The 23,005-nt window shown below is 65.9% G+C and overlaps 1 protein-coding gene across 5 annotated transcripts; it reads left to right on the forward strand.

Annotated features, from left to right (window-relative positions):
- The first annotated feature begins 87 nt into the window (after positions 1–87).
- Positions 88–22,809, forward strand: FZR1 (fizzy and cell division cycle 20 related 1). Of its 5 annotated transcripts, none has more exons than XM_047094613.1 (14): positions 88–280; positions 13,018–13,140; positions 14,456–14,581; positions 14,692–14,755; positions 14,841–14,968; positions 15,451–15,533; positions 15,883–16,066; positions 16,649–16,714; positions 17,207–17,309; positions 17,395–17,579; positions 17,698–17,931; positions 18,458–18,562; positions 19,172–19,273; positions 19,763–22,809. In XM_047094613.1, exons 2-14 carry the CDS (start codon positions 13,072–13,074, stop codon positions 19,802–19,804), a joined length of 1,491 nt encoding a protein of 496 aa, XP_046950569.1. In that variant the 5' UTR covers positions 88–280; positions 13,018–13,071; the 3' UTR covers positions 19,805–22,809. The 5 variants fall into 5 exon arrangements, with proteins under 5 accessions (XP_046950569.1, XP_046950571.1, XP_046950572.1 ...); XM_047094615.1 differs by having other exon boundaries at positions 19,172–19,264; XM_047094616.1 differs by having other exon boundaries at positions 14,512–14,581.
- Positions 22,810–23,005: the final 196 nt, after the last annotated feature.

Below are 23,005 nucleotides of genomic sequence, written 5' to 3' on the forward strand. Positions count from 1 at the left end.
GGGCGCGAGGCCCGGGCGCGCGGGGGCGTGGCGGGGCGTGGCGGCGGTACGCAGCGCGCCGGCGCGGGGGCGTGGCCGGCCACGGGAGCGCGCGCGGCGGAGGAGGGCTCCGGGAGGCCGCGGAACAGCGACCGCCGCCATATTAAGGAGCGCGGAGCCCGGGGTCCCGACAGCGGCGGCCGCGGCCGGACCAGTGGAGCTGCGGGCGGCAGAGGCCGGCGCGGCGCTGCGCCGGGAGAGACGGGGTCGGCGGAGCCAACGGGGAACCGGAGCGAGCCAGGTGAGGCGGCCGGGGTCTGAGGACCCGCCCCCCGGGCCCGAGCCGCGACCCCCCGAGCCGGGCGGGGCCCGACGGCGGCGCGGGCCTACCCGGGGGTCCCCCGACACCGCGCCGGCGGCCGGGGCTGCGGCCCCCGCGCTCGGGGCCCCCTCCTGGAGCCGGCCAGACCTCCTGAACGCCGCCCCCCAGTGCCCAGCTAGGCCCGCGGTGACCTCAGCATCTCGCTCCCGTCTTCACCCCCAGATCCGGCCCTGCGTGACCGCCCCAGCCCGAGCCACCTGCGACCCGAGACCTGACCCCCCCCGCAGCCGGCGTCCGGGGTCCGCTCATAAACGGGGGTCGACCTCTGTCTCCTTAAGCCGGGCGTTCACCCTCGAAAATAGCCAGTGATCACCTCTGGCCTGTCAAACCCGCTTCCTCCAAACCGGGACCGTCCCAGCTCAGGCCCTGCCCAGATTTCGGCTGCCCCCATAGCTGTCACGACTCACCCCGGCTCGAACCGGGCCCCCTCCCCCCATCCCAGTAAAATACAGCCGGAGCCGTGTGGACCCTGAAGCGAGTAGACGGAGGTGTGGGGACCCTGTGGTCTGGGCTCCCCGTCGTGCTCGCCGCTCCCCTGCCTCTCGGTTCTGGCACACCCAAGCTCTCAGGCCCGGCTGCTTCAATGCATAAGTGTCCCCTTGCCCCCAGCCCTCCCAGCCCCCATCCAGCCGGAGTCAAGCTCTCCATCTGGGCCCTGACCCCACCAAAATCTGAGCCCGGCTGCGCCCCGACCCCGGAACATCCTGCCTCTTCCAGTGAGCCCAAGCCCCGCCACCCCGGAGCCCCCAAGTGTGGAACGTTTCTCCCCATCAGAGCGTTTCCCCCTGCTGAAAACTGCCGACCCGTGCCGGTTGGTTCTGCACTGGCTGGGCCCACCCCCAGCCCAAAGCCTGAGACCCTCCGCTCTGCCGCCTGGACCCGTTTAGTTTTTCACCCGTTCTTTCCTCCACGAAATCATCCCCTCTTTCAGGCGCCTGTCAGGCTGGGAACTGGTCCCCCTCCCACCCTTCGCTCCGGTCGGCAGAGTGATGACCTCAGGCCTCTTGCTGGTGAGGCTGCACCAGTCCCCCCCCCCCCCCCCAGCTTCTTACCACATTTTGCATGAGGATGATTTGCCCGAAGAAAAACAATCCACAACATACCCAGCTGTGCCTCTTACCCCAAATTGGGGACACGTGAGGGGGTGTTTGAACTGTAGGGGGTTGGGTGGTCTCTCCTGGAGGAGGTGGGGGATTTGCACACTAGAAGCTGACGAGAGCCTCTGGGGCCCGTCCCCCGAGTGGCGCACTGCCCCCCAGCTCGCATCCTAGTCTGTTCATCGTGCAGAGTTTCTCGTGGGCCGTCTTGGCCCCTGGTGCCGAGGGCGCCTTCGTGTGAGCGGAACCGGCCCGCGTGCCTTGCGAACCTCAGAGTGTAAGCAGGTGTGCGGGCCGCCGCATGGCACTTGGCCGAGCGAACGAGGATATGGGCTCCCCCCCCCCGCCCCGAAAACAAGGGCTCTGGTCTTGGGACAGCTCATGGTTCAAGGGACAGCTGCCTCGCTGGGGGGGAGGGCAGTGTGTCTAGGGAGTTAGCTGTGCTGCCCCTTTGCCCCCTGGGACTGTTCCCCCGGGGAAATTTCCGACTCCCGTGCCCTAGCCGGTGGTGGCGGCTGTTTCGGGCTAGGGGAGAAGCGCCTGGAAGCAGATGGAAAAGTGATGAGTCTTCAGAAGCTGGTCGGCCTGGGTTTTCACACCAGGTCCTCTGTTTCAGCAGGAAACGTCCCGCCACTGTTACTTGTTGGGGCCTCTGGTCTGGCGGGGTCTGGATACCAGGGACTTCTGGGTTTGGGGGTCCACAGGAGCGTTGGTTGTGGGGACCTTTTCCGGGGTAGCACTGAATGGGGTGAGGATCCAAAATCATTCTGTTTGAGGGGCGAGCCTGGAGACTTGAGTCGGGCGTGAGCATCGGGGGACTTGGTGTTTTAGGAACCAGCAGGATCGCGGTACCCTTGTAATTGTCTTCCGGAGACCTGGGTGCCGTCTGGGGACATCTGTGGTGATCGGGACACACGCTGATTGGGATCAGTGATCTGGGGGTGCTCCTGGCATCCAGTGGGTGGGGTCAGCGACGCTGCTGCCCCACCCCACCACCCAGTGCTCAGCATGGCCCCAAACATCAGCAGTGTCGAGGGGGGGACCGTGAGCCCTGTGAGGGCAGGGACTCTGTCCCCAGAGCCTGCGCGGTGCCCCGGTGAGGCTGGAGCGTGAGAACGCTGGCTCGAGTGGGTGCTGGAGGGCGGGAGGGACTGATGGACCGAGGGAAGGGTGCGTTTGGCCCATCCCGGGAGCTGGCACCAGGGGCCGGTGTCCTACAGAGCCGGGAAGGGACTACTTGGCCGCCCCTCTTCGGCCCAGCATCTTCCTGCCGTCCAGTTTCTGAGCCACCACAGGCCGCGGTGGCCTCCCCCTTGTCAAGTCCACTGTCACCACGCGGGCCACCTCTCCCTGCACCTGCCCGAGATTGGGTGCACACGGAGTGGCCGCGGACGCTGGGTGGTTTGGAGCCAGGCGCGTGCGGCAGCACCTTCCTTCGGTGGCCAGACGCACGTTGAACGCTGGGACTGCTTCCTCGTGTGGCGTTGACCTTCTGGTCAGCTGTGGACAGCCGTGCATCCTCGTGTCCTTGGCAGGTGACCCCTTTCTCCTCCTGTGGCGTCCTCACCTGATACCGGGGCAGGAGCACGCGGGACGTGCCGCCGGCCCCGTGCCATCTAGTCCTCGAGCACCGTGCCTGACACATGCACCCTCCCTCCCTCCCCCCGAAAAGCGGACTCCGCTGTCCCCTGGCTTCCTATGTCTTCCCTTCAGGGAGCAGCCTCCTTTCCATTATTTGTTTGCTCGACCTTTGTTGGTAACGGATCTATTCAGATACGGTCCCCTCTCCGTGTGAGTTACTGATTTAAACTATGCAATTGAGAGGTTTTCGGCCTGTGTACCCATCACCAGATGGATTCTGGAACATTCTCACCACTCCAGACAAGCCCTCTTCCCGTCAGTCGTCAGTCCCATGCCCTTTGCGGCCCCTGGCACCCGCTACCCCACTTTGTGTCAGGATGAGCCCGTTCTGCACGCTTCACACCCGCAGACTCACACCCCGTGGGGCCTCTCGTGTCCGGTTCCCTCGCTGAGCGTCGTGCGTTCGGGGTCCGTCCGCGGGGCGGCGGGGGGTGGGCGACTCTCGCTCCTGCTCGAGACCAGGTGACGTTCCTGTGTGTTGGCTGGACACGGTATGTGTGTCCACTCACCAGTTGGCGGACGCTTGGGCTGTTTCCACCTTTTACCTGTTCCGGTCAGAGCTGCTACAGACAGTTGAGCACAGGCTCTCGTGACCGTTGCTTTTGATGCAGCCGAGATGCCGCTGTGCTGTCTGCGCGCGTTCTTGCTGGGCCCGGTTGACTCCCTGTCCTCGTGCGTTGCTGGACCCCGAGGCTGGCTCCTGAGCTCCAGCCCCACGGGGCCAGCGCCAGTCACCGTCCCCTGGGGGTCCTGCCGGCACCTGGGGCGAGTTAGCCCCGAGGAGGTCACGCTTTCCTCTGACCGTTCCCTCCCCCAGCCTCACGTGGGGCCCCTCGTGCCTGTTCCCCCATCCTCTCAGGACCACCTGCTTCCCCACCCGGACGGGGCAGGCACTGTTGGATCCCCCTGGGTCCCCCCTCCTCCACACGACACTACCTTCAGTCCATGAAGGCACGTCTCATCCTGTGGCTCCCTCTTCCCTGGCCTTCCCCATCTCCCCACCACTGGCCCAGGAGACTGTTCTTTGGGCCTTCGCTTTCCCTCTTCCTGCCCCCAGCGCTCTCCTTACACCCGGCCTCCCCAGACCTCTGTGCGCTTGTCTAAAGCAGCAGACCCCTCCAGATCCTCCTGCCCTTTTTTTTGCACATGCTCCTTCCCGGAGTAGATCGGGCCCAGAAACCACCGATTTGTGCAGGAGGCGTCAGGTTATATTTGCACAGTGTCCTATGATAGAGATAAGGAGAGGCCGGGGGTGGGGGGCGGCGGTGACGGAGGGAGCAAGGGAAGGGGCAGTCTGCCGCTCGGAGGGGGTGCCTCCACTTACCCAAGGCCGCACGGCAAGAGAAAGGTCAGCGCTGCTCTCCTGAGCCTGAGGGAAGCCACACTTCCCTCTACAGATTCCCCCAAACCGGGGGCAACGTCCGGGCGTGTTTGTGGTTGTCACGCTGGGGGTGTTCTGGCATTAAGTGGGTGGGCCCAGGGAGGCTGCTCAGCCCCCTGCAGTGCCCAGAACGCACCCACCCCCCAGAACATGCCTGGTCCCAGTGTCTGCAGTGCCAGCAGCTGGGGTTGGCGGTCCCTGCCCTAAACGTACTAGGTTTAGGTCTTCCTTCTGCCCCCATCTAGGACCCATACGTGGGGTCCCTGGTCAGACATGTTGAGCACTTTCTGCTGCTCAAGGCCTCCTGTGAGGGGGTGAGCTCCCTGTCCCTGCAGGCATGCAAGCAGGCTCATCTGAACCCCTTTAAGGCCTGGTCCAGCCTTGAGATCTGGCCCTGTGACGTAAACCGCAGTCTCAGTCGTGTAAATGATCGTAAATCGCCTGCTGCTGTTGCCAAGTTGTCCCTCCCTCACGTGGGGTTTGCATCCTCTGGGCTGCTGCCGACCCCGGTGCCCAGAGGTGGTAGACGAGAGGCTTCACCTCGGGCACTTCTGAGGCTTAGAGCAGCAGGGCTCACCCGGGGTGCCAACGGTGTGGCCGTTTCCACGGGGTCAGAGGGGAGAGCCTCCGGTCCAAAGGCCATGTCCTCTAGACCGTCAGCCCCCAGAGGGCGGGACTCCTTGGTCAGCCCCAGGGTCTGCCTGCACAGAGCGGGGAGTAAGCTTTAGCTGAGAGAACGGATACACGCATGGGTGCTGGAATGTGTTTTCGGGGGCCCCCACCTCCAGGCCTCCCCAGAAAGAACTTGCCTCTGGTGCTGATTCACGTCAGTCCCCAGAGGGGACGCTCGTTGCTTCCCTGTCGTATGTGTTAGGCTCAGCTCTTTTTTTTTTTTTTTTTTTAACGTGTATTTATTTTTGAGAGAGAGGGAGACAGACAAAGTGTGAACAGGGGAGAAGCAGAGAGGGGGAGACACAGAATCCGAAGCAGGCTCCAGGCTCCGAGCTGTCAGCACAGAGCCCAGTGCGGGGCTCGAACCCACAAGCAGTGAGGTCATGACCTGAGCCGAAGTCGGACGCCCAACCGACTGAGCCCCCCAGGCGCCCCGGGCTCAGCCCTTTTTGATTCCAGCTCCTCTGGGCTTTGTCTTTGGTGTCATGAGACGTGAGGGACCGCTAGCCCATCGTGTTCCCTCCACGGGGTGGGAGCTCTCTCTTCAAAGGGCCCATTCTGTGCATCAGCTATTGGGAGTGCGAGAGCCTGCGTTCTGGGCCATGTCTGAAGGCCACGGCCAGCCCTCCTGCCTCCACGTAGCCCCATTTCTTTTTATTGACGGCAGTCTTCCCTCCTCTTGGAGCAAGACCCATTCTCCTTACCTGCAGCCTCAGTGAGGGAAGAGAAGGGGCCCCACCTGGCCACCCGGCCGACAGCTGCGGTCAGGAGCTCACTGGAGCAGCGGTCGCCCAGGCACCCCCCCCCCCCGTGCCATACAGCCCACACACACTGCGGAGGGAGGAACAGGAAGCCGGCACATGGGGGATGTGTTGTGCACCTGTCGCTGAGCCCGTGGGATCAGCCAGCACCTCCTAGCATCTCCTTTGAGTCAGGCACCCTCCTAGCTGCTTCGCGGAAGTCACGTCCAGTGTTAGAGCAACACAGGTGGTGTTACCCATTCACCCGCTGCGGAGAGAAGTTACTGGGCCAGTAAGAGTGGAAGCCAGGACTCAAAGCCAGGTGTGTCCCTCTCTGAAGCCCCCCTTTTTCCAGTGTACCTTTCTAGGGCTATATGGTATTTAGGTTTCCTGTAGTGGTGGGGGCAGGGGGTCGAGGGCTGGTCCCCAGCTTGCCTGAGCCGAGGCCGGGACAGCAGAGCCAGAGGCTCCCACGCGAGCAGAAAATTAGACAAGTCCTCCTTCTTCCAGTTGGGTCTTTCTCGTGTGCTACTTCCTCGGTCCCTTGGAGAATAGCTGAGAGTAACACATCCGGGCCCCAGGCCCCCCACGGGAGCCTCTCCTCTTTCTCAGGAGGAAAGCACCGGAAGCCGGGTAGTCTGGGAGCACCTGCCCCCCCCCCTCCAGATCTCCTGCCGTCTCCGCCTGTATATCTCTCAGACAGGTGCATGTTCCTCAAGGTTTCAGGGGCCCTGTGATAGGTTGTGCCCCCTGGTGACCGTTCCCAGGGAGTCCCCAGCCATTTATCAGTAAATCCCTACTTGGGGGATGGTTCCCGCTAGAACGGACCAGCAGATACGCACCCGTGAGAGGATGCCCCCTCCAGAGCAGGCCTTTGAGCTCTAGGTGGCCGGCTTGCTTGGGTGCTGGGCCTGGGGACCCCCTCACCTGGGGGAGTGTCGTGATCTGAGCAGCCATGGGCAGGCGGGGTGAGCACAGGTAAGTCCGGAGCCGGACTTGCCCAGGTAGGACCCAGCCCCCCGGCCCGCCAGCCGGGGTCCTCCTCTGTGAGGTGGAGGCGGGACCGCTCGTGGGACACAGTTAAGTACAAGGCCTCGAGCGGTGCTGGCCCGCGGAAGGCCCCAGGCGGGACCCGCTGCCGTCATTATCCCACAGGGCCGGGAGCAATGTCCTGTTCACCTAGGACCCCGTGGTGCCCACATAGGACGTAGCCGAGTGGGCGTCCATAGGCTGCTTCCTCGTACCCCGTGTGGGTAGCCAGTGCCACCTGACCTCACTGGCCGGCTTCCCCTCCAGAAGCTGGAGTTAGCTGCACCCAGGACCACTGTGCCGGGACACGCTGGCTGGTGTAGAGGACCTCTGGTAGTCGTGACAGGGAGAGCCTCCGGTATAAGCCCATTTTATAGGGAGTCCCGTCCAGGCTATAGTCACCCTCGAGATACTGAGTCACGAAACGTTTCATTTTTCCTGGGGCTTCCTGAAGAGCCTTACAACATCTAAGTGCAGGAGAGACTGGTTTTTCAAGATGAGCAAGACTTTGAAGGATGTGAAATTTGGCCAGCGGAGAGCTTCTGTCCTGGGGGCCTGGGGCTCGGCATGAACTTGGCGGGGGGGGGGGGGGGGGGGGGAGGGGGGGTTGCAGCGTGGACCCTGCTGTACCAGGCCCAGAGAAGAGGCTGTCCGTTTGCATGCCCTGCTCCTGGGGTGCCCTCCACGGCTGCACCCCTGCTGGGGGAGGCTTCGGAGGCGATCGTGGGTGCCTCGAGCTGCGTCATTGGTCCTTGCTGACACCAGGCCTGGCCCGTGTGTCCCGTCGTGTCCCTCATCCGCTAGCCTCCCTGGCCCGGCACCATGAACGTTCTTTGGGGGCATCCTGGGCACTGAGGGCACTGGGCAGCGTCCCCAGCCCCCACCTCCTCGAGGCCAGGAACACCCCAGTCGTGACAGTCGTGACAGACACACGTGTCGACAGACAAACGTGTCCCCAGACACTGCCCAGTCTGAGGGCCCCTGGGTCACACCTGGAGTGAGTGCCTGGTGGGCGGAAACCGTGGGAGCACCGCGGCCGCAGGGCTGGCCGGGCAAGGCCACGGGCTGGCGGGCTGCGGAGGCGGCAGGACGGTGCCACGGCCTTCGCCGCGGCCTGCCCTGCCACTGCCGCTGGGCTCGCTCTCAGGGAGGGCCGGCGATGCCTGACCCTCGCGGTAGCTGTGCGGGAACCTCACTGTCCTGTGAGGCGGCTGGGTGGCGCCTCTGTCCCGGGAGAGCAGGCTGGGAGGCTGAAGGCTCGTGCGAGGCGGTGGCGGAAGGTGAGCTCTGGGGGCCGCGGCGGAAGAGGAGGCCCCCTTCCGAAGGGCTGGCGTGGTGGGCGGGCGAGTCCCCCGGCGACGGTGCCCTGTGGAGGGGACAGTGGCAGCGAGGGGCCGAGGGCTCTGGCCCCCCTCACCCGACACAACACCAGCCCGCCCGGTCAGCAGGGCGGCTCGCTGCTCCCTTCCCACCTCGGCTGGGGCTCGGCCCCGGGTGGGGGAGCCCGGCCGCCGGGGGCCTGCAGACGGTCTGCGCACGGCGACTGCTCGTTAACGGGAGAATCACCGCACATCACACCCGCGGACGTCTTATTAGGAAATTCTCAGACTAGGGCAAGGGCGGCCGAGTGCTCAGTGCGCCGCCTGGGCCGCCGGCCGCATCCATCCCGCCTCCGCTCTCACGTGACACAGAATCCAAGAAGTACATGAGGAGCCCGGGGAAACCGGGCTCCTTCCTCTCTGTCCCCCACCCCCGGCCCCCTCCCGAGAGCTGACCTGTGCTGCTGGCGTGTTCCCCAACCTTCTAGAAGCAGCTCGTTGGCCCAGTGCTGCCGTCACCTTCGGGGGGGGGGGTCCGGCTGACCCTCCTGCCGCCTCTCATGGGGACATGAGCCTCACCGTTTGCTGTCACACGCGGCGCTGCCTTTGTGTTCGCGGTTTTGCACACGCAGCCCGGAGTTCCTCCGGGGGAATTCTTAGAAGTAGAGAGAGTGCGTCAGAAAGGATGTGCGTTTTAAATTTGGAAAGCAGCTGCCAAATTGCCTTCTTAGAAGTCGGGTTTCAGCTCCTGCCAAGGAGCACGGGTGCCTGTCTCCTCCCTACGCCTGCGCGGCCTGGCGTGCGGGGCTGTGGGCCGGGGCCCTGCTGTCCGCGTGGGGCCTGCCGCCTTCCAGCTGCACGCGAGGGTGGGCGTCTCAGGAGCGCTGGCTGTGTTCACACCCTTCACGTCAGTGTCTCCCGTGGGTGGCAGGTGTTTTTTCCGCTAGTGTCTTTTTTTTTTTTTGAGAGCGAGAGGGAAGAAGGGCAGAGAGAGAGGAGAATCCCAGCAGGCTCTGCACTGTCAGCACAGAGCGGAACCACGGGACCACAACCTGAGCCACAGTCAAGAGTCAGGTGCTTAACCGACGGAGCCCCTCGGGTGTCCCTGTGTCGTCTTTCTAAATAAAACCGTTCGTGGTACGTCTTCCCTCGTAGACGCTTCTGGTTTCTCCTGAACTGTGGCCTGGGCCCTGTCGTCAGTGAAACAGACCAGCCCTGCCGGCCTCATGGGGATCCCCCCCCCGCCCCGGGGACATCAGCACGGTGGCTTTGGTCTGTGACTGGGGGGCCGTGGTTTCCATCGGAAGCTCGTCGGGGCTGAGAGGTTTAGCCCACAGTGTGACCGTTCCCCGTGGTGAGGCCCCTCGTTCCCCGAAAGCCCCGCTGGCCCTGAGCAGCCCTGCTCGGGGAGAGCAAGGCAGGGGCGGTCACCGAGCACGTGGACCGAGCGTGGCCTTCACCGGTGGCCCCCAGGGCTCACTGCCTGGCGGGCGGGCGGCAAGCAAGGCCCCAGTCAGGGCCCTCCAGGGTTGACTCCGCACACAGTGGCAGAAGGAGGTCTGCTGCCTCTGTGACCCTGGTTTACTCAGGACAGCTGACTGGCCCGACTCCGGGAAAGTACCCGCTGATGGCAGAACTTACCAGAATGGAGCCGTGACTGTTCCTCTTTATGCCCCTTCTTCCCCACCATAAACCCCACCCGGGATGCCGGTCCTCAGTCAGAGTGGACGCCGGCCTCCTGGAGCTCAGCTCTGGCTCCCACGTGGCCCAGGCTCACCCTTGGGACTCCGTCCTCTGAATGGGAGTCTGCAGCCTGGACAGAAACTCGTACGGCCATGCTGCCCCAGGAGTGGTCACTGTGCCGAGGGCACACCTTGGGGTTCATCCTGGGGACTCGGAGGTGGGCTGGAAGGGGTCGTCACTGCCCCCCCCCCCCACCGCCAGAGAAGTGAGGGAGGCTTGAGGGACACAGCCATCAGTCCCTGCTGGACTCTGTGACAGAGGAGCGAGACTGGTCTGGGGACCTTCTGCTGGACTACAGGGCACGTGCAGGGGGAGGGGGCCGCTCCCACAGGCTTACCCGAGATGTGGGCAGGGCTTTGCTCACAAAGCGGGAGGCCCGCCGTCTGGCCCCATGGGGACGATGGGGCCGGTGGACTTGAGAGGAACTCCGGGCCCAGCGGAGGGAGGACCCTGGGGGCAGGTGGGCACGGGGAGGCGGGCCTCGGGGCAGGGGCTCCTGCCCGTGACCCCACGTGAGCCTGCAGCGCCGCTGCCCCTTGCTCGGCCATCCCAGGTTCGCGTGCACGAGGCTTTGGTGCAGACACACGGGTCGTGAGGTCGTGCACGGGGAGCACGGGATCAAACGCGCAAGCCCGCTAACGTGCGTGGTGTGGAGCGCACCGTGGCGACTAGCGGCCACGCGCCTGTGCCTCCGAGTCTCACCCAGCGGGCTTGGCTCTGGCTGAGTGCCTGTCCGGCTTTGGGCCTGGGCCACGCCAGGCTGGCCGTGTCCCGTAATTGCGGGGTGAGGGTCGAGGACTCGGTGGGCTCGTGCTGGTCCTTCTGCCCCGTGCTCTGCACGGTCTCCACCACAGGCCCAGGAACCCGTCAGAGAGGCCATCTGGGGCTGTCGAAGATAGGACGCAGGTAGGTGGGCCCGAGAACCTCGTGGTGTGGCCACGCCTGGAGAGGTGCGAGCGGTGGACCCCCAGGCTGGTTCCCTCCCAGGTGACGCCGAGCTCACACTGCCCCCAGGAGTCTCTTTTCAAAAGGGCGGACGTTCTCTTTAGTCCACTCTCTGTCTCTGTGGACGGCACTCCTCTAGGGACCCCCTGTGAGTGGGGACACACAGGACGTGTCCTCCTGCGCTTGTGTTCTCCAGGTCCACCCATGCGGTGGCCGGTGGCAGGGCGTCCTTCCTTTCCGAGGCTGGGTCACATTCTAGTGTGCGGGTGGGGCGCGGCGCGTCGGGTTTATCCATTCACTCAACCTGTCGACAGACACTTGGGAGTCTTTCTCTCCTTGGTGATTACGAACAACCTAGAATAACGCCAGCTGGAGCTTTAGGGGACTGGTTTCTGTGTGGGTCTGTTTCCTTTCATTCCTCCCAGGTGCACACCGAAAAGTGGAATTATTGGGCTACGTGGCCCTGTGTTGGGGGGACAGAGACAGAGAGGAGCCTATGGGGGCAGGGGCAGGGAGTCAGTGTTTCCTGGGGACGGAGTCTCAGCTTGGGGAGATGGAAAGTTCTGGAGACAGATGGTGGGGGTGGCTGCACGACTGTGTGTGCTTGAAGCCGCTGGGCTGTGCACTTAGAAATGGTTAGGGTGGTACATCTTATGCGTATTTCACCACAATTTTTTTTTAAAGCAAATGTTGACTTCTCCAGAGTGCTACCCCTCAGGATTCACAGACTTTTAATTTTGGGCCAGCCTTCGACTTTCTGGTTTTTGATCTGTCGTGAACCCGGGCTCCAGACAGAGCAGTAGAGCTCGCGGTGGCTCTGAGCGCATAGGGGGTCTGGGGCAGGGGGAGCGGGCGCGTCGCGAGGAGCTGCAGCCCTCTGAGCCCCCTCTCTGCCAGGCTCTGTCCCAGAAACACTTGCTTCAGGCCCCCCCCCCCATTTGCTCTGCGGTGCCCCTGGGGGAGGCAGGACTGGTGAACGTTTCATGTTGGTTTCTGGAAGCAGCCACTGGCTGCGGGCCGGTGTCCAGCCCCGCAGTGAGGAACATCCTCCTCCCAGAGGTGGCCACTCACCCCCGCCCCACTTGTGCTGGAAAGTGCACCGCCCTTTCCTGCGTCCAGGTGCTTTGCTTCTAGAACATTCTTCCGTCTCCCCCCTTCTCCTTTTCAGAGAAGCCTTCCGAGCTGGGCTGAGCCCAGTGGGAGGAGGGTGTGAGCTTTACAAATTCTGAATGGGCAGAGTTGAGCTGTTGAACCCCATCCCGCGTGTGCACATCCAGGTGCCTGCAGCTTGAGGACTGTGGCCCCGTTCGTGCATTAGGACAGAGGCTTCCTGGGGCGTCTGGGGGCCTCAGTTAAGCATCTGACTCTTGATTTAGGCTCAGGCCATGATCTCACAGTTCATGAGATCGAGCCCTGCGTCAGGCTTCGTGCTAATAGTGTGGAGCCTGTTTGGGATTCTCTCCCCCTCTCTCCCTCCCCTTTTCCCTTCCCTCTCCCCCTCTCCTCTTCTCCCCCCTCCTCCTCTCTCTCCCTCTCCTCCTCTCCTCCTCTCTCCCTCCCCTCTCCCACCCCTCTCCCACCTCCCCCTGTGGGTGTGTGCACATTCTCTCTCTCACTTGAAACAAACTTAAAAAAAGAAAAAAGGATATGGAAGCTTCCTCATTCAAGGAGGAATCCTCGCTGGGACCACTTTGACGCTTGCCCAGCCCCCACCTCGGGGTTGGACATGGTCTGAGGGTGGCTTGTGGCCTCGGAGGGTCTGAAGCAGGAAGGCGACATGGTGGGTGCATGGGAAGGAGGGTGGCCGGAGGGCAAGCTCCAGGACCCAGACTTAGATGACAGAGTTGCACTAAGCAGGACAAAGGCCGGGAGTCCTGGCGGAAGGTCCCTCAGAGCAGCCGCCGTCCTCCCTGTCACAGCCGCCTGTGGTTTCCACGGCCTGTGGGGTGTGCCTGCCCCCCCCCCCCCCGCCGACTCCTGGGAGGAAGTGGAAGGCCTTGGCCATCACTGTGGAGTTCGCTGTGGTCACCGGGCAGTGGAGGGGGCTGCTGCCCACCGGCACTGACCTCTGCTGCCCTTCCTGCCCCAGGCTGACCCGGGCCGGCTGACCTTGGCCGGCGGGCTGTGCCTGCCCTGCGTCGCCATGGACCAGGACTATGAGCGGCGCCTCCTCCGGCAGATTGTCGTTCAGAACGAGAACACGATGCCCTGCGTGAGTACCGGGCGCCCTGCCCCCACTGGCGCCGGCCGGGCCCCGGGGTGGCGGGGAGCAGCCTCAGCCTCCAGAGCGCTGGGTGCTGGGCCGGCGAGAAGCACGTCTTCCCGCGGGCCTCCCAGTGGCAGGGCCACGCGCCAGGGGGTCCCCTCCTCGGGCTTCCGGCGTGCCTCCTGCTGCTGGGGCCCACAGGGACGGTCAGCTTCCAGACCCCTGTTCCCCGGGGCCACGCCCGGGACCGACTGCAGGGACGAGGGAAGGTGAGCTGCTCTCCCAGTTTCCAGAGAGGGAGCCGAAGGGCCTGGGGTCTCAGACCTGTGGGGCGGGCCTGACCGGGCAGAGCCGTGGCGGCAGCTTGAGGTGGCCCTGTCCTTATCTGCGGAACTCAGCAGAGTTTGGGGAGGCCTCTTTTCCCGGACCCCACCCCTCTCAGCCACGCCATCACGGGCTCCTGACGTGTCACGGGCTGTGCTCACCGCTCTTCTCAACGCTCTCAGCTCTGTGCCGGGCAGTTGAGGCCTTCGCCCGTGCTGTCACAGGGCCACGCTCGTTCTGGGGGTCCCGTTGAGGAGTCCTGCCTCCCCAGCTCCTGCTGTGGCCGGCAGTCCTCGCCTTCACGTCCCCCTCTTCTGTGTGGGTCTGTGTCTCTGACTCTGAGGACACCAGGCGTAGACTTGGGGCCCGTCCCACCCGGGGTGGCCTCGTCTTAACTGGGTCACACCTGCAAAGATGGTGTCGAATGAGGTCACATCCCGGGTGCGGGGGTGGGGACGGCTCGAACTTCAACCCGTCCTTCTGGGGGATGGGGGGGATGTATGTAGTCCAGCCCCCCGCAGGTCCCTTAGAGGGAAAGGACCCTCCTGGGACAGTTCAGAGGGCCGGGCCGGTTTCCTGGGAGCAGGGCCCCCGCGTCCGTGCGCCGGCTCCGGCGGGGGAGTCGTGCTTCTGTGGGAGACCGTCCTTGCCTGACGGAGATGGGGCCCGAGGAGCAGCAAGGTGTCGGGTCCGTCGTGGTGGCTTGGAAGCGAACAAAGCCCCGTGGCGGGCGCCTGTGCTCTCGGGCTGCCCCGTTCTTGAGAGTGTCGCCTCCCCAGCTGGGAGGATACACTGAGGCCCGCCAGCAGCGTTCCGGCCCCCGCGGCTCGCATGTCAAAATGGTTCACCTCGGCTGCTCAACCCGCTGGTTCGGCGGCCAGAGGCCTCGCGCGAGGAGGCGGGGTAGGCCTGGCCCAGGGTCTGAGAGGAGAGGCTGGCCTTGGTGTCGCGCACTGGGGGGCTCTCAGGCACCAGCCCCGCCCTGCCATCCTTCCAGGTCGCAGAGATGCGGCGAACCCTGACGCCCGCCAACTCTCCCGTGTCCTCCCCCAGCAAGCACGGAGACCGCTTCATCCCCTCGAGAGCCGGTGCCAACTGGAGCGTCAATTTCCACAGGATCAATGTGCGGGCCGCCCAGAGGGCGGGGGAGGGGGGAGGGGGGAGGGGGGGCCGGGGAGGGGGCCGGGCGGGCGGCTCCAGCTGACCCGCCTCCTTTCCCTCCGTTGCCCGCAGGAGAATGAGAAGTCTCCTAGCCAAAATCGGAAAGCCAAGGACGCCACCTCGGACAACGGCAAAGGTCAGGGGTCACACCCTGTCTGGCCCCCTGCCCACCCCCCCCCCCCCGCCCCCTGCCCCAGGCCTTACAGAGCCCCCGCCCACAGATGGCCTGGCCTACTCCGCCTTGCTGAAGAACGAGCTGCTGGGAGCCGGCATCGAGAAGGTGCAGGACCCGCAGACGGAGGACCGAAGGCTGCAGCCCTCCACGCCTGAGAAGAAGGGCCTGTTCACGGTGAGCACGCCCTCCCCGCCGGCAGCGTGCAGCACAGGCCCTCTGCAGGCTGCCCGGCTCGGCCCCCCGCGCTCGGCCTGTGCTCACCCCGGGGGCCTCGAACGGGGGCTTTGCTCTCCTGCTGCTCCAAAGGCAGTGCTGGGGCAGGCGCCAGGTGCCCGGTCCTGAGGCTGGGGGCAGCCGTAGGGCAGTGTCGGGAGGAGCCTGGCTCGGGTCTCTTGACGGAGGGCCGGCAGGCTGGCGGCCAGCGGGGCAGGGGGAGGCCGGCACCGGGCAGTCGCTGTCCAGAGGAGGCCTCAGGCGTGAGGCCTGCTTTGCTTCTCGGGATCCCTGGAACCCGGGCCACGTCTCCGACCCGAGGGCTCGCCTCGCACTCCGGCCTGGCCACCGGCAGCGCGGGGCGCCAGGGCCCCGGGTGTGAGGTCCCCGGGCTGTGCGGCCGAGGCTCTGCTCAGCTGGGGTCCCCCCTCCCCTGCCTCCAGTATTCCCTCAGCACCAAGCGCTCCAGCCCCGACGATGGCAACGATGTGTCTCCCTACTCCTTGTCCCCCGTTAGCAACAAGAGGTGAGTCTAGGCCTGTGGGGGCTGGAACAGGGCAGGTGGGCAGCCAGGCGGCGCTTGGGAGCCTAGCTTGGTCCTAGAACTGCGCACGGGGTGCAGAGGCGGCTCAGGGGGACCTTCCTCAGTGGGGACGCGCTTCGGGCTCAGTGGCGCCGGGCCCAGACGGGTGTCAAGGAGGGCTCCCCGGAGGAGGTACCGAGCAGAGGGCGTGGTGTGGCTGTCAGAGCTCAGGGCGGCCCAACGGCCGGCGGTCACCACCCATAGCCGTGGGGTCACGTGGGTGGCAGGAGAGCACGAGGGGGAGCCCACAGGTCACGCCAACGGCACCCCACGCGGTGGGCTCTCCCTGCAGTCAGAAGCTACTGCGGTCGCCACGGAAACCCACCCGCAAGATCTCCAAGATCCCCTTCAAGGTCCTGGATGCGCCCGAGCTGCAGGACGACTTCTACCTGAACCTGGTGGACTGGTCGTCCCTCAATGTGCTCAGCGTGGGGCTGGGGACCTGCGTGTACCTGTGGAGCGCCTGCACCAGCCAGGTGGCGCCAGGGAGCCAGCGCGTGGGGGTTGGGGGGGCTCGGGGGACTTTGGGGACCTCCGGGGCCGGGGCAGCACCCCTCTGCCCTCCCCGGGGCCTCCCCTCTGCATGCACACTGACCCAGGCGAGGCCCCCGGGCCCGGCCTGGCCAGGGGACCCCCCCTGAGGGCCACTTCCTCGGTGGCGGTCATCAGCAGCCACCCCACCAACCTGTCAGAGTAGCTGCCGGGGTTCGAGGCCTGCTCTTCGCAGTAGGCCGTTTTCGGGAATGAGACCAGACGCAGGCCGGGTTTCAAAGGGGCAAGTGAAGCCCCCTCGGGGGAAAGGGCCGCCCCTCTGCTCCCAGCAGCCTGTGGCCTGCCCCGGGGCGGTGGGGGAGGGGGACTTGAGCGCCCGCCCCATCTCTGTGTGGTCAGTTATCCCCATGCTGGTGTGTGTCCCCTCCTGGCCCACGGCGTCCCAGGCACCCCGGCCTCGTTGCCCTGGTGTTCGTAAGCCAGCGAACGGGTGCTTGGGAGGGTGGACGGGTGCACGGACAGGTGGCTGTGCGTCCGCGCCCACCGACCGCTTCCCCTTTCCCCAGGTGACCCGGCTCTGTGACCTCTCGGTGGAAGGGGACTCGGTGACCTCCGTGGGCTGGTCTGAACGGGTCAGTACGTGGGCCCCATCCCCTAGCCGGGCGGAGTCAGGGAGATCTGACCCAGTCTTGCTGGCAGGGGCCCTCCCCGGTGTTGAGGGGGCTTTGGGGACCCAGAGGGGCCAGCAGCCGGCCTGGAGGTCACTTGTCTAATCTCCGGGGGTCTAATCTCCACCTGCACCCCTGCCTGTCCCCAGCCTGTAAAGATGGTTATGGTGACTCTGGGTCAGACTTGGTCCCCTGCACGCCTCTCCCCGCCCCCACAGCTGGCATGGCAGCCGCAGATAGAAACGCGCAGGTGTTTAGCCTGCGTCTCTACTGGATTTTGACAAACCGGTGCACTTGTGTGTGACCGTTCCCCCAGAAAGTTCCAAGGAGGGTGTCCTTTTGGTTCAAGGAAACCTGTAAAGAAACGGCCCCAAGGCCCTGCGGTGAGGAGGCGGAGGGAGAGGTCCCCGTGCCTGGGCCTGATGCCCACTCCCTCCCCCGTGTGCTCGGTCCTAGGGGAACCTGGTGGCCGTTGGCACGCACAAGGGCTTCGTGCAGATCTGGGATGCAGCTGCAGGGAAGAAGCTGTCCATGCTGGAAGGCCACACGGCACGCGTCGGTGAGAAGCCGCCCGCTTCCCAGGGGGCAGGTGTGATTCCCGGGGCCGAGGCCTCAGCCTCCCTTGCCCTCTGCCCGGCCTCCAGGGGCGCTGGCCTGGAACGCTGACCAGCTCTCGTCCGGGAGCCGGGACCGCATGATCCTGCAGAGGGACATCCGGACCCCGCCCCTGCAGTCAGAGCGGCGGCTGCAGGGCCACCGGCAGGAGGTGTGTGGGCTCAAGTGGTCCACGGACCACCAGCTCCTCGCCTCGGGGGGCAACGACAACAAGGTAGGCACCGCGGGCCCCTCGCAGCCCTGGCCTCACCGCGGAGTGAGGGCCGTGCGGGTTCTTCCGCCGGGGGCGGACCGTGGTGGCCTCCGGGGCCTCACAGCCACTGCCCCCGCAGCTGCTGGTCTGGAACCACTCGAGCCTGAGCCCCGTGCAGCAGTACACGGAGCACCTGGCGGCCGTGAAGGCCATCGCCTGGTCCCCGCACCAGCACGGGCTGCTGGCGTCTGGCGGTGGCACGGCTGATCGCTGCATCCGCTTCTGGAACACGCTCACGGGGCAGCCGCTGCAGTGCATCGACACGGGCTCCCAGGTGTGCAACCTCGCCTGGTCCAAGCACGCCAACGAGCTGGTGAGTGCGGGGCCGGCCAGGGAGGGCCTGTGGGGACACACGCGTGCGCCTCCCTCCTCGTCGCTACACGGCCTTCGGAGCCTCTCCGCGAAGAGCCAGGGGCAGAGGAGCCTGGGGGTGCGGGCAGGAGGTGGGGGAGGCAGGAGCCCTGGCCCCGCTGAGGCCTCCCATGGGGTCCTGAGTTCAGCCAGGCCCCCGCCACCCTCGTCGTGCAGACCAGAGGTGCCTGGATGTGCCCGTCCTTGACCCGGACGCCCACACCCCCACACCCCCACACCCCCACACCCAGTGCCCGCCAGAGAGGCTCCCGGGCCTGTCAGGCGCCGTGTGTCCCACTCTGTCCAGTCACCGGCCAGAGTGCGGGGAGCAGGGGCTGTGACCGTGCTCTCTCTACCTCGTCACCTGTGGCCTCTGTACGTCGCTCGCTCGGCGAGTCTGAGGTGCCGGCTCAGACGTCCTTGCGTCTGGGCCCCGGGCCTTGGAAGCGGGGGGCCCGGGTTCCGACAGCACCCTCTCCGCCCCCCAGGTGAGCACGCACGGCTACTCGCAGAACCAGATCCTGGTGTGGAAGTACCCGTCCCTGACCCAGGTGGCAAAGCTGACCGGGCACTCGTACAGGGTCCTGTACCTGGTGAGTCTGCCCCCCCCCCCCCCGACCCCCAGCCCCCGGGTTCTGGGAGACGTGCTGTGGCCGCCCAGAAACCACTGCCCTGCGCCCCGAGAGGCAGCGTGCGGCCCTGTGTCGGGGTTCCGCGGCCCGGGGGGCCTCCAGGACTGCGCAGCAGGGCGGGCTCCTGTCCGCCAAGGTCACGTGGTACCGGCGGCGGGAACCTGCTGTGCTGCGCCTCTGCCCTCCGTCCCTCCCTTCAGCCGGGTGTCTCTGGAGACACACGCGGAAAGAAATCTCTGCGGATCTGGGTCCCGGCACTCACGTGATCGCTGAGCGTTTCACCAGACCACCATCTGTCAGGTCTTGCAGAAAGGCCCCCTCTCTTGCAGACCGCTCCATTTCTTTTTTCTTTTCGGAAGAAGACGTCTTGTGCTTCAGCCAACATACTCTTTGTCCCGTCGCGCAGAAGAGCGTCTCCGGGTGGCGGGCGGGAGGGAGGCCGCCTGGGATTTTCCCGAGAGCGCTCCGTCCGCGGCTCTGTCCGGCGGTGCCACGCCTGGTTCCGCGGTTCTGTCCGCGAAGCGCTGCCTGCGGGGCGTAGAGACAGTGGGGGTCTGTCTCCTTCCGCAGGCCATGTCCCCTGATGGAGAGGCCATAGTCACTGGTGCTGGGGATGAAACCCTGAGGTTCTGGAACGTCTTTAGCAAAACCCGTTCGACAAAGGTAAAGTGGGTCGGTATCAGTGCCAGCTGTTCCCCTGCGCGCGTCCCCTCACCTGTCCTGGGGGCTTCCCCTGCCCACCCCCCCCACCCCCCCACCCCCCCACCCCCCCCCACCCCCCCCACCTCCCCACCCCCCCCACCTCCCCACCCCCCCCACCTCCCCACCTCCCCACCCAGCCCCGTTCATTCTGTTGGCCAGCATCTCCCTGGGAATCTCCTCTGTGGCCCCCCGTGCCCCCCCCCCACTCCTACATCGCTGCACATCCCCCACCACGCACGAGGCGCTCAGAGCCTGGCCACCCCCTACGCGCCTCGGGGTGCCGGGGAAGGTGCCCACGCGGGCTCCTCTGGCCCAAAACGTCACGTCCCCTCCAGGCAGAACTTCCCAGCCCCGTGCGGCCCGGCGCCCAGCCCCGGGGGCCTGGCCGAGCGGCGGGCACTTCCAGAGAGGTAGCCCGGGGGGCCGCAGGCTCAGCGGTCCCTCCCGTGTGCCCCGCAGGAATCCGTGTCAGTGCTCAACCTCTTCACCAGGATCCGGTAAACCCTCGGGCCTCTCTGTCCGGGTCGGAAGAGCACCGTCTCTCCTCGGCGTTCACGGACCCTCCCCTCTCCGGCACGCGGTCCCCGGAGGAAGCAGCCGGGGTGGGGCGGGGAGTCGGGCCTGGAGAGACCCCGAAGATTCTCATTAAAGCCTGATTGCGAACCCTGGCAGCCAGTGTTTGGGGCGGGGGGCACGGCCGGGCACCAGCAGGAGAGGGGCTCCCGCTCCCTGCACGCTGGGCGGCCCCGGCGGGGACCATCCGTTCAGCCGCTCTGCTCGGAGCACGACGGACGCCTCCTGGGACCCAGCCTGCTTCTGTTCACGTCCATCGCTGCGTTGTCGTCGTCGTCCTGTCGTCGTCGTCGTCGGGCCTGCATGCTCTTCCTGAAGCACGCGCTCGCCACCGCCGCTGCCTCCGCCCACACCTGCGGGACAGACAGCCGGACGCCTGGCCGGTCAGCTGAGGCTGGGCAGACGGCTGAGCTCGGCCCGTGGATCCGAGAGACACATCCGGCTGCCCGGCGTCTCGGCAGCTGTGCCCGTGACTCCACAGGCTCAGCACGGCCTCCGGCGCAGGCCCGGGGCAGGCTCCGTGCCAGGCGGTCATCTCGAGACGGACTTCTGCCCGAGGAAGACGAGTCAGGTCCATTCGTTGTGTCGTGCTCACCCCAACCCCCCGCTGTCCTGTCACTGCCGGGTCCCAGCCCCGCCTTATCCCCAAGCAGGACTCGGGCTCTTACAGCCTGCCGAGCGGCCAGCCAGGGAGACCCAAGGGCAGAGTCAACCCTGAGGGCCGGGTCCTCCTCCCCGGCGCCCCCCGCACGCCCAGGTCACCCCGTGGGGTCCCGACCCTCTGTTCCATTGGCCGTGGGGCGGCTGGGGGAGGCGGCCCTCCCCTCATGTCCTCTGCTCTGTCCCCAGCTGCACCTGGGCCCATCCCCTCCCGCCGAGGGAGGTAAGAGGGCCTGGGTGTGGCCCGGGACCTGAACAGCAGGCCCCTGTCCCTCCTCGGGTCGGTGGAGGGGTGGGTGTACTGGCACAGCGGAGCGGGCGGAGCGGGCCTGGGCTAGGCTGGGGGCCAGCAGTCAGGGCAGGGCCGCGCAGATCCCCTCCGCGTCCCGGTGGCCTTGCGCTCCCTTCTGTCAGCCGTGTGTGCATGTGTATATACGTACTCGTGGCTTTTGTTTAGATTTGGTTTTGTGTTTGTGTAGACGGGTCCCAGGAAAGTTGAGGGGTGGTGAGGGAGGAGCAGTGGCTCAGCCACTACAGTGGGGACGGCTCCCGGCTCCCGACCAGCTGAGCCCGCCTGAACTGGGCGGGGAGGGGGGCTGCCTCCCTGCGGGGCCGGGCCGGGGACAGTGTACATAGATGTGTGTTTTGATTGGTTGAGTTCTTATTTTTGTTTTGAGTGGTTTTTTTAAGAAAACAACCCCGGCTCTGTCGCGCTGTCTGTCGCCTTGTGCCCTGCGGGAGCCCAGGAACCGGCTGTGCTCGTGTGGCTGTGCCGCCTGGGAGCTGGGACAGGGAGGTGCCCGGTGCACCGCTCGGGCCTCGAGTGCGGGGACGGGCACTGGGAGCGGAGCGAGCCTTGTTTCTTGTCAAACGCAGCATCGTTGTCATTAAACCGGTTGTGGGTTTACGCACTGCTGGGGCTGGCTCTCCATCTCTCTGGTCCCCGGCTGGGAGGGGTCCTGCGGGTCTGCACGTGCCCGGGGCCGCAGGCCAGCCTGAGTGTCACAAACGGGCACAGGCGACTCGCCCTGGGCGAGCTGGCTGTGGAGGAGTCTCGCGGGCAGGCTGAGAGAGGTGCCCGTGACCCTGGCTTCGTGGTCCCCCGGGGCAGAGGACATGGGTGTAGCCAGCCCTCGTGGCCCAGCCAGGGCACGGCCCTGCTGTAGGGGAGAGGCACCCACTCCTGGCTGCCATCCGGGAGGAGGAGGATGGGGCCGGAGGCGGTGGTCTGTGCCTGCACAGAGGAGGGGAGGGGCCGGAGGAGACGGGGGCCGTGGGACTAGGGGCACGGGGCCACATGGCAGCTTGTGGGTGGGGCAGGTGCTTCTGTCACCTCTATCTGGCCGGTGGGGAAACAGGCCAGTGGGTGGCGTCACTGGCCCAGCGTGTCACACGGAGTGCTGGGGGGCGGGGGGGTGGGGGGTGAGATTTGTTGGTTGACCTTCGGGTGTAGCTTTTGTGAGAAAAGGGAAGGGGTGTGGTGGTGGTGGTGGTGGACGAGGGGCAGGCAGAGGGGGAGCTGAGGACTCCGCGGGGACCGTGGAAGAGAGAGATCTGGAAGTGCTGGAGGGCAGCAGGAGGTCTTGGGGGTGGGGAGGAGGGCCAGCCCCGGCCAGAGTGGGGGCAGGACCTGGCAGGTCAGGGGGCCCCAGGGGTCTCAGAAGGGTGAGCCCCCTGCCGCGAGCAGGTGCCCACAGCGGGCACGCACCCCGGCCCCTCCCTCTAGGTGAGGAGCCCCGTCTGGGGCCGTGGGGACGAGAGAGACCGGACCACAGCACCTGCCTTCGTGGGCCTCTGCTGTGGCAGGAGTGGGACGGGACAGGGAGAAGCCCGTGTGGCTCTCAGTGTGACAGGTGGCGGAGGCCCTAGAAAATGTCACCTTCGAAACCGAGGCCCAGTGGAGCCTGGTGTTTGATCGAGGGCCCAGAGAGCAGGGGGCACCAGGGCGGAGAGCACAGTCCCCGCACAGGCTCTGGAGCAGAGCCTGTGAGGGGAGGGTGGGGGCGGGTGGGGCCTCGGGGGCCCTTGGAGTTCACGTGTCTGTTATGTGGTGTATCTTGGAGCATATGTCGGTGATGTTTAGTACATTCACGAGGTGGTGCTGCTACCGTGTCTAGTTCCAGAACATTCCACCACCCCAGAAGACGACCCGTCCCCATCAGCTGTCACTCCCTGCCCCCTCCCCGGCCCCCGGCCCCCAGCCCCCACAAACCCCCTTCCTGTCTGTGGATGAGCCTGTTCTGGACGTTTCACATAAATGGAATCACACCCCGTGTGGCCTCTGTGTCTGGTTCCCTCCCCGAGCGTCGTGTGTTCAGGGTCCTTACGCCGGGCGGCGGGTGTGGGCGCCTCGCTCCTGCTCGTGGCCGAGGGACGTGCGTGTGCGCGGGGGACACGGTCTGTGTCTGTCGTGTCATTGAGGACTGTGAACTGAGCCGTGCACACACGTGTGAGGGTCTCGCTCCAAGT

This window comes from Lynx rufus, unplaced genomic scaffold (genome assembly GCF_022079265.1).
Source record: "Lynx rufus isolate CCGP_SWC_20201006 ecotype Redwood Valley unplaced genomic scaffold, mLynRuf1.p SCAF_4, whole genome shotgun sequence".
In the NCBI taxonomy this organism is placed as follows: domain Eukaryota; kingdom Metazoa; phylum Chordata; class Mammalia; order Carnivora; family Felidae; genus Lynx; species Lynx rufus.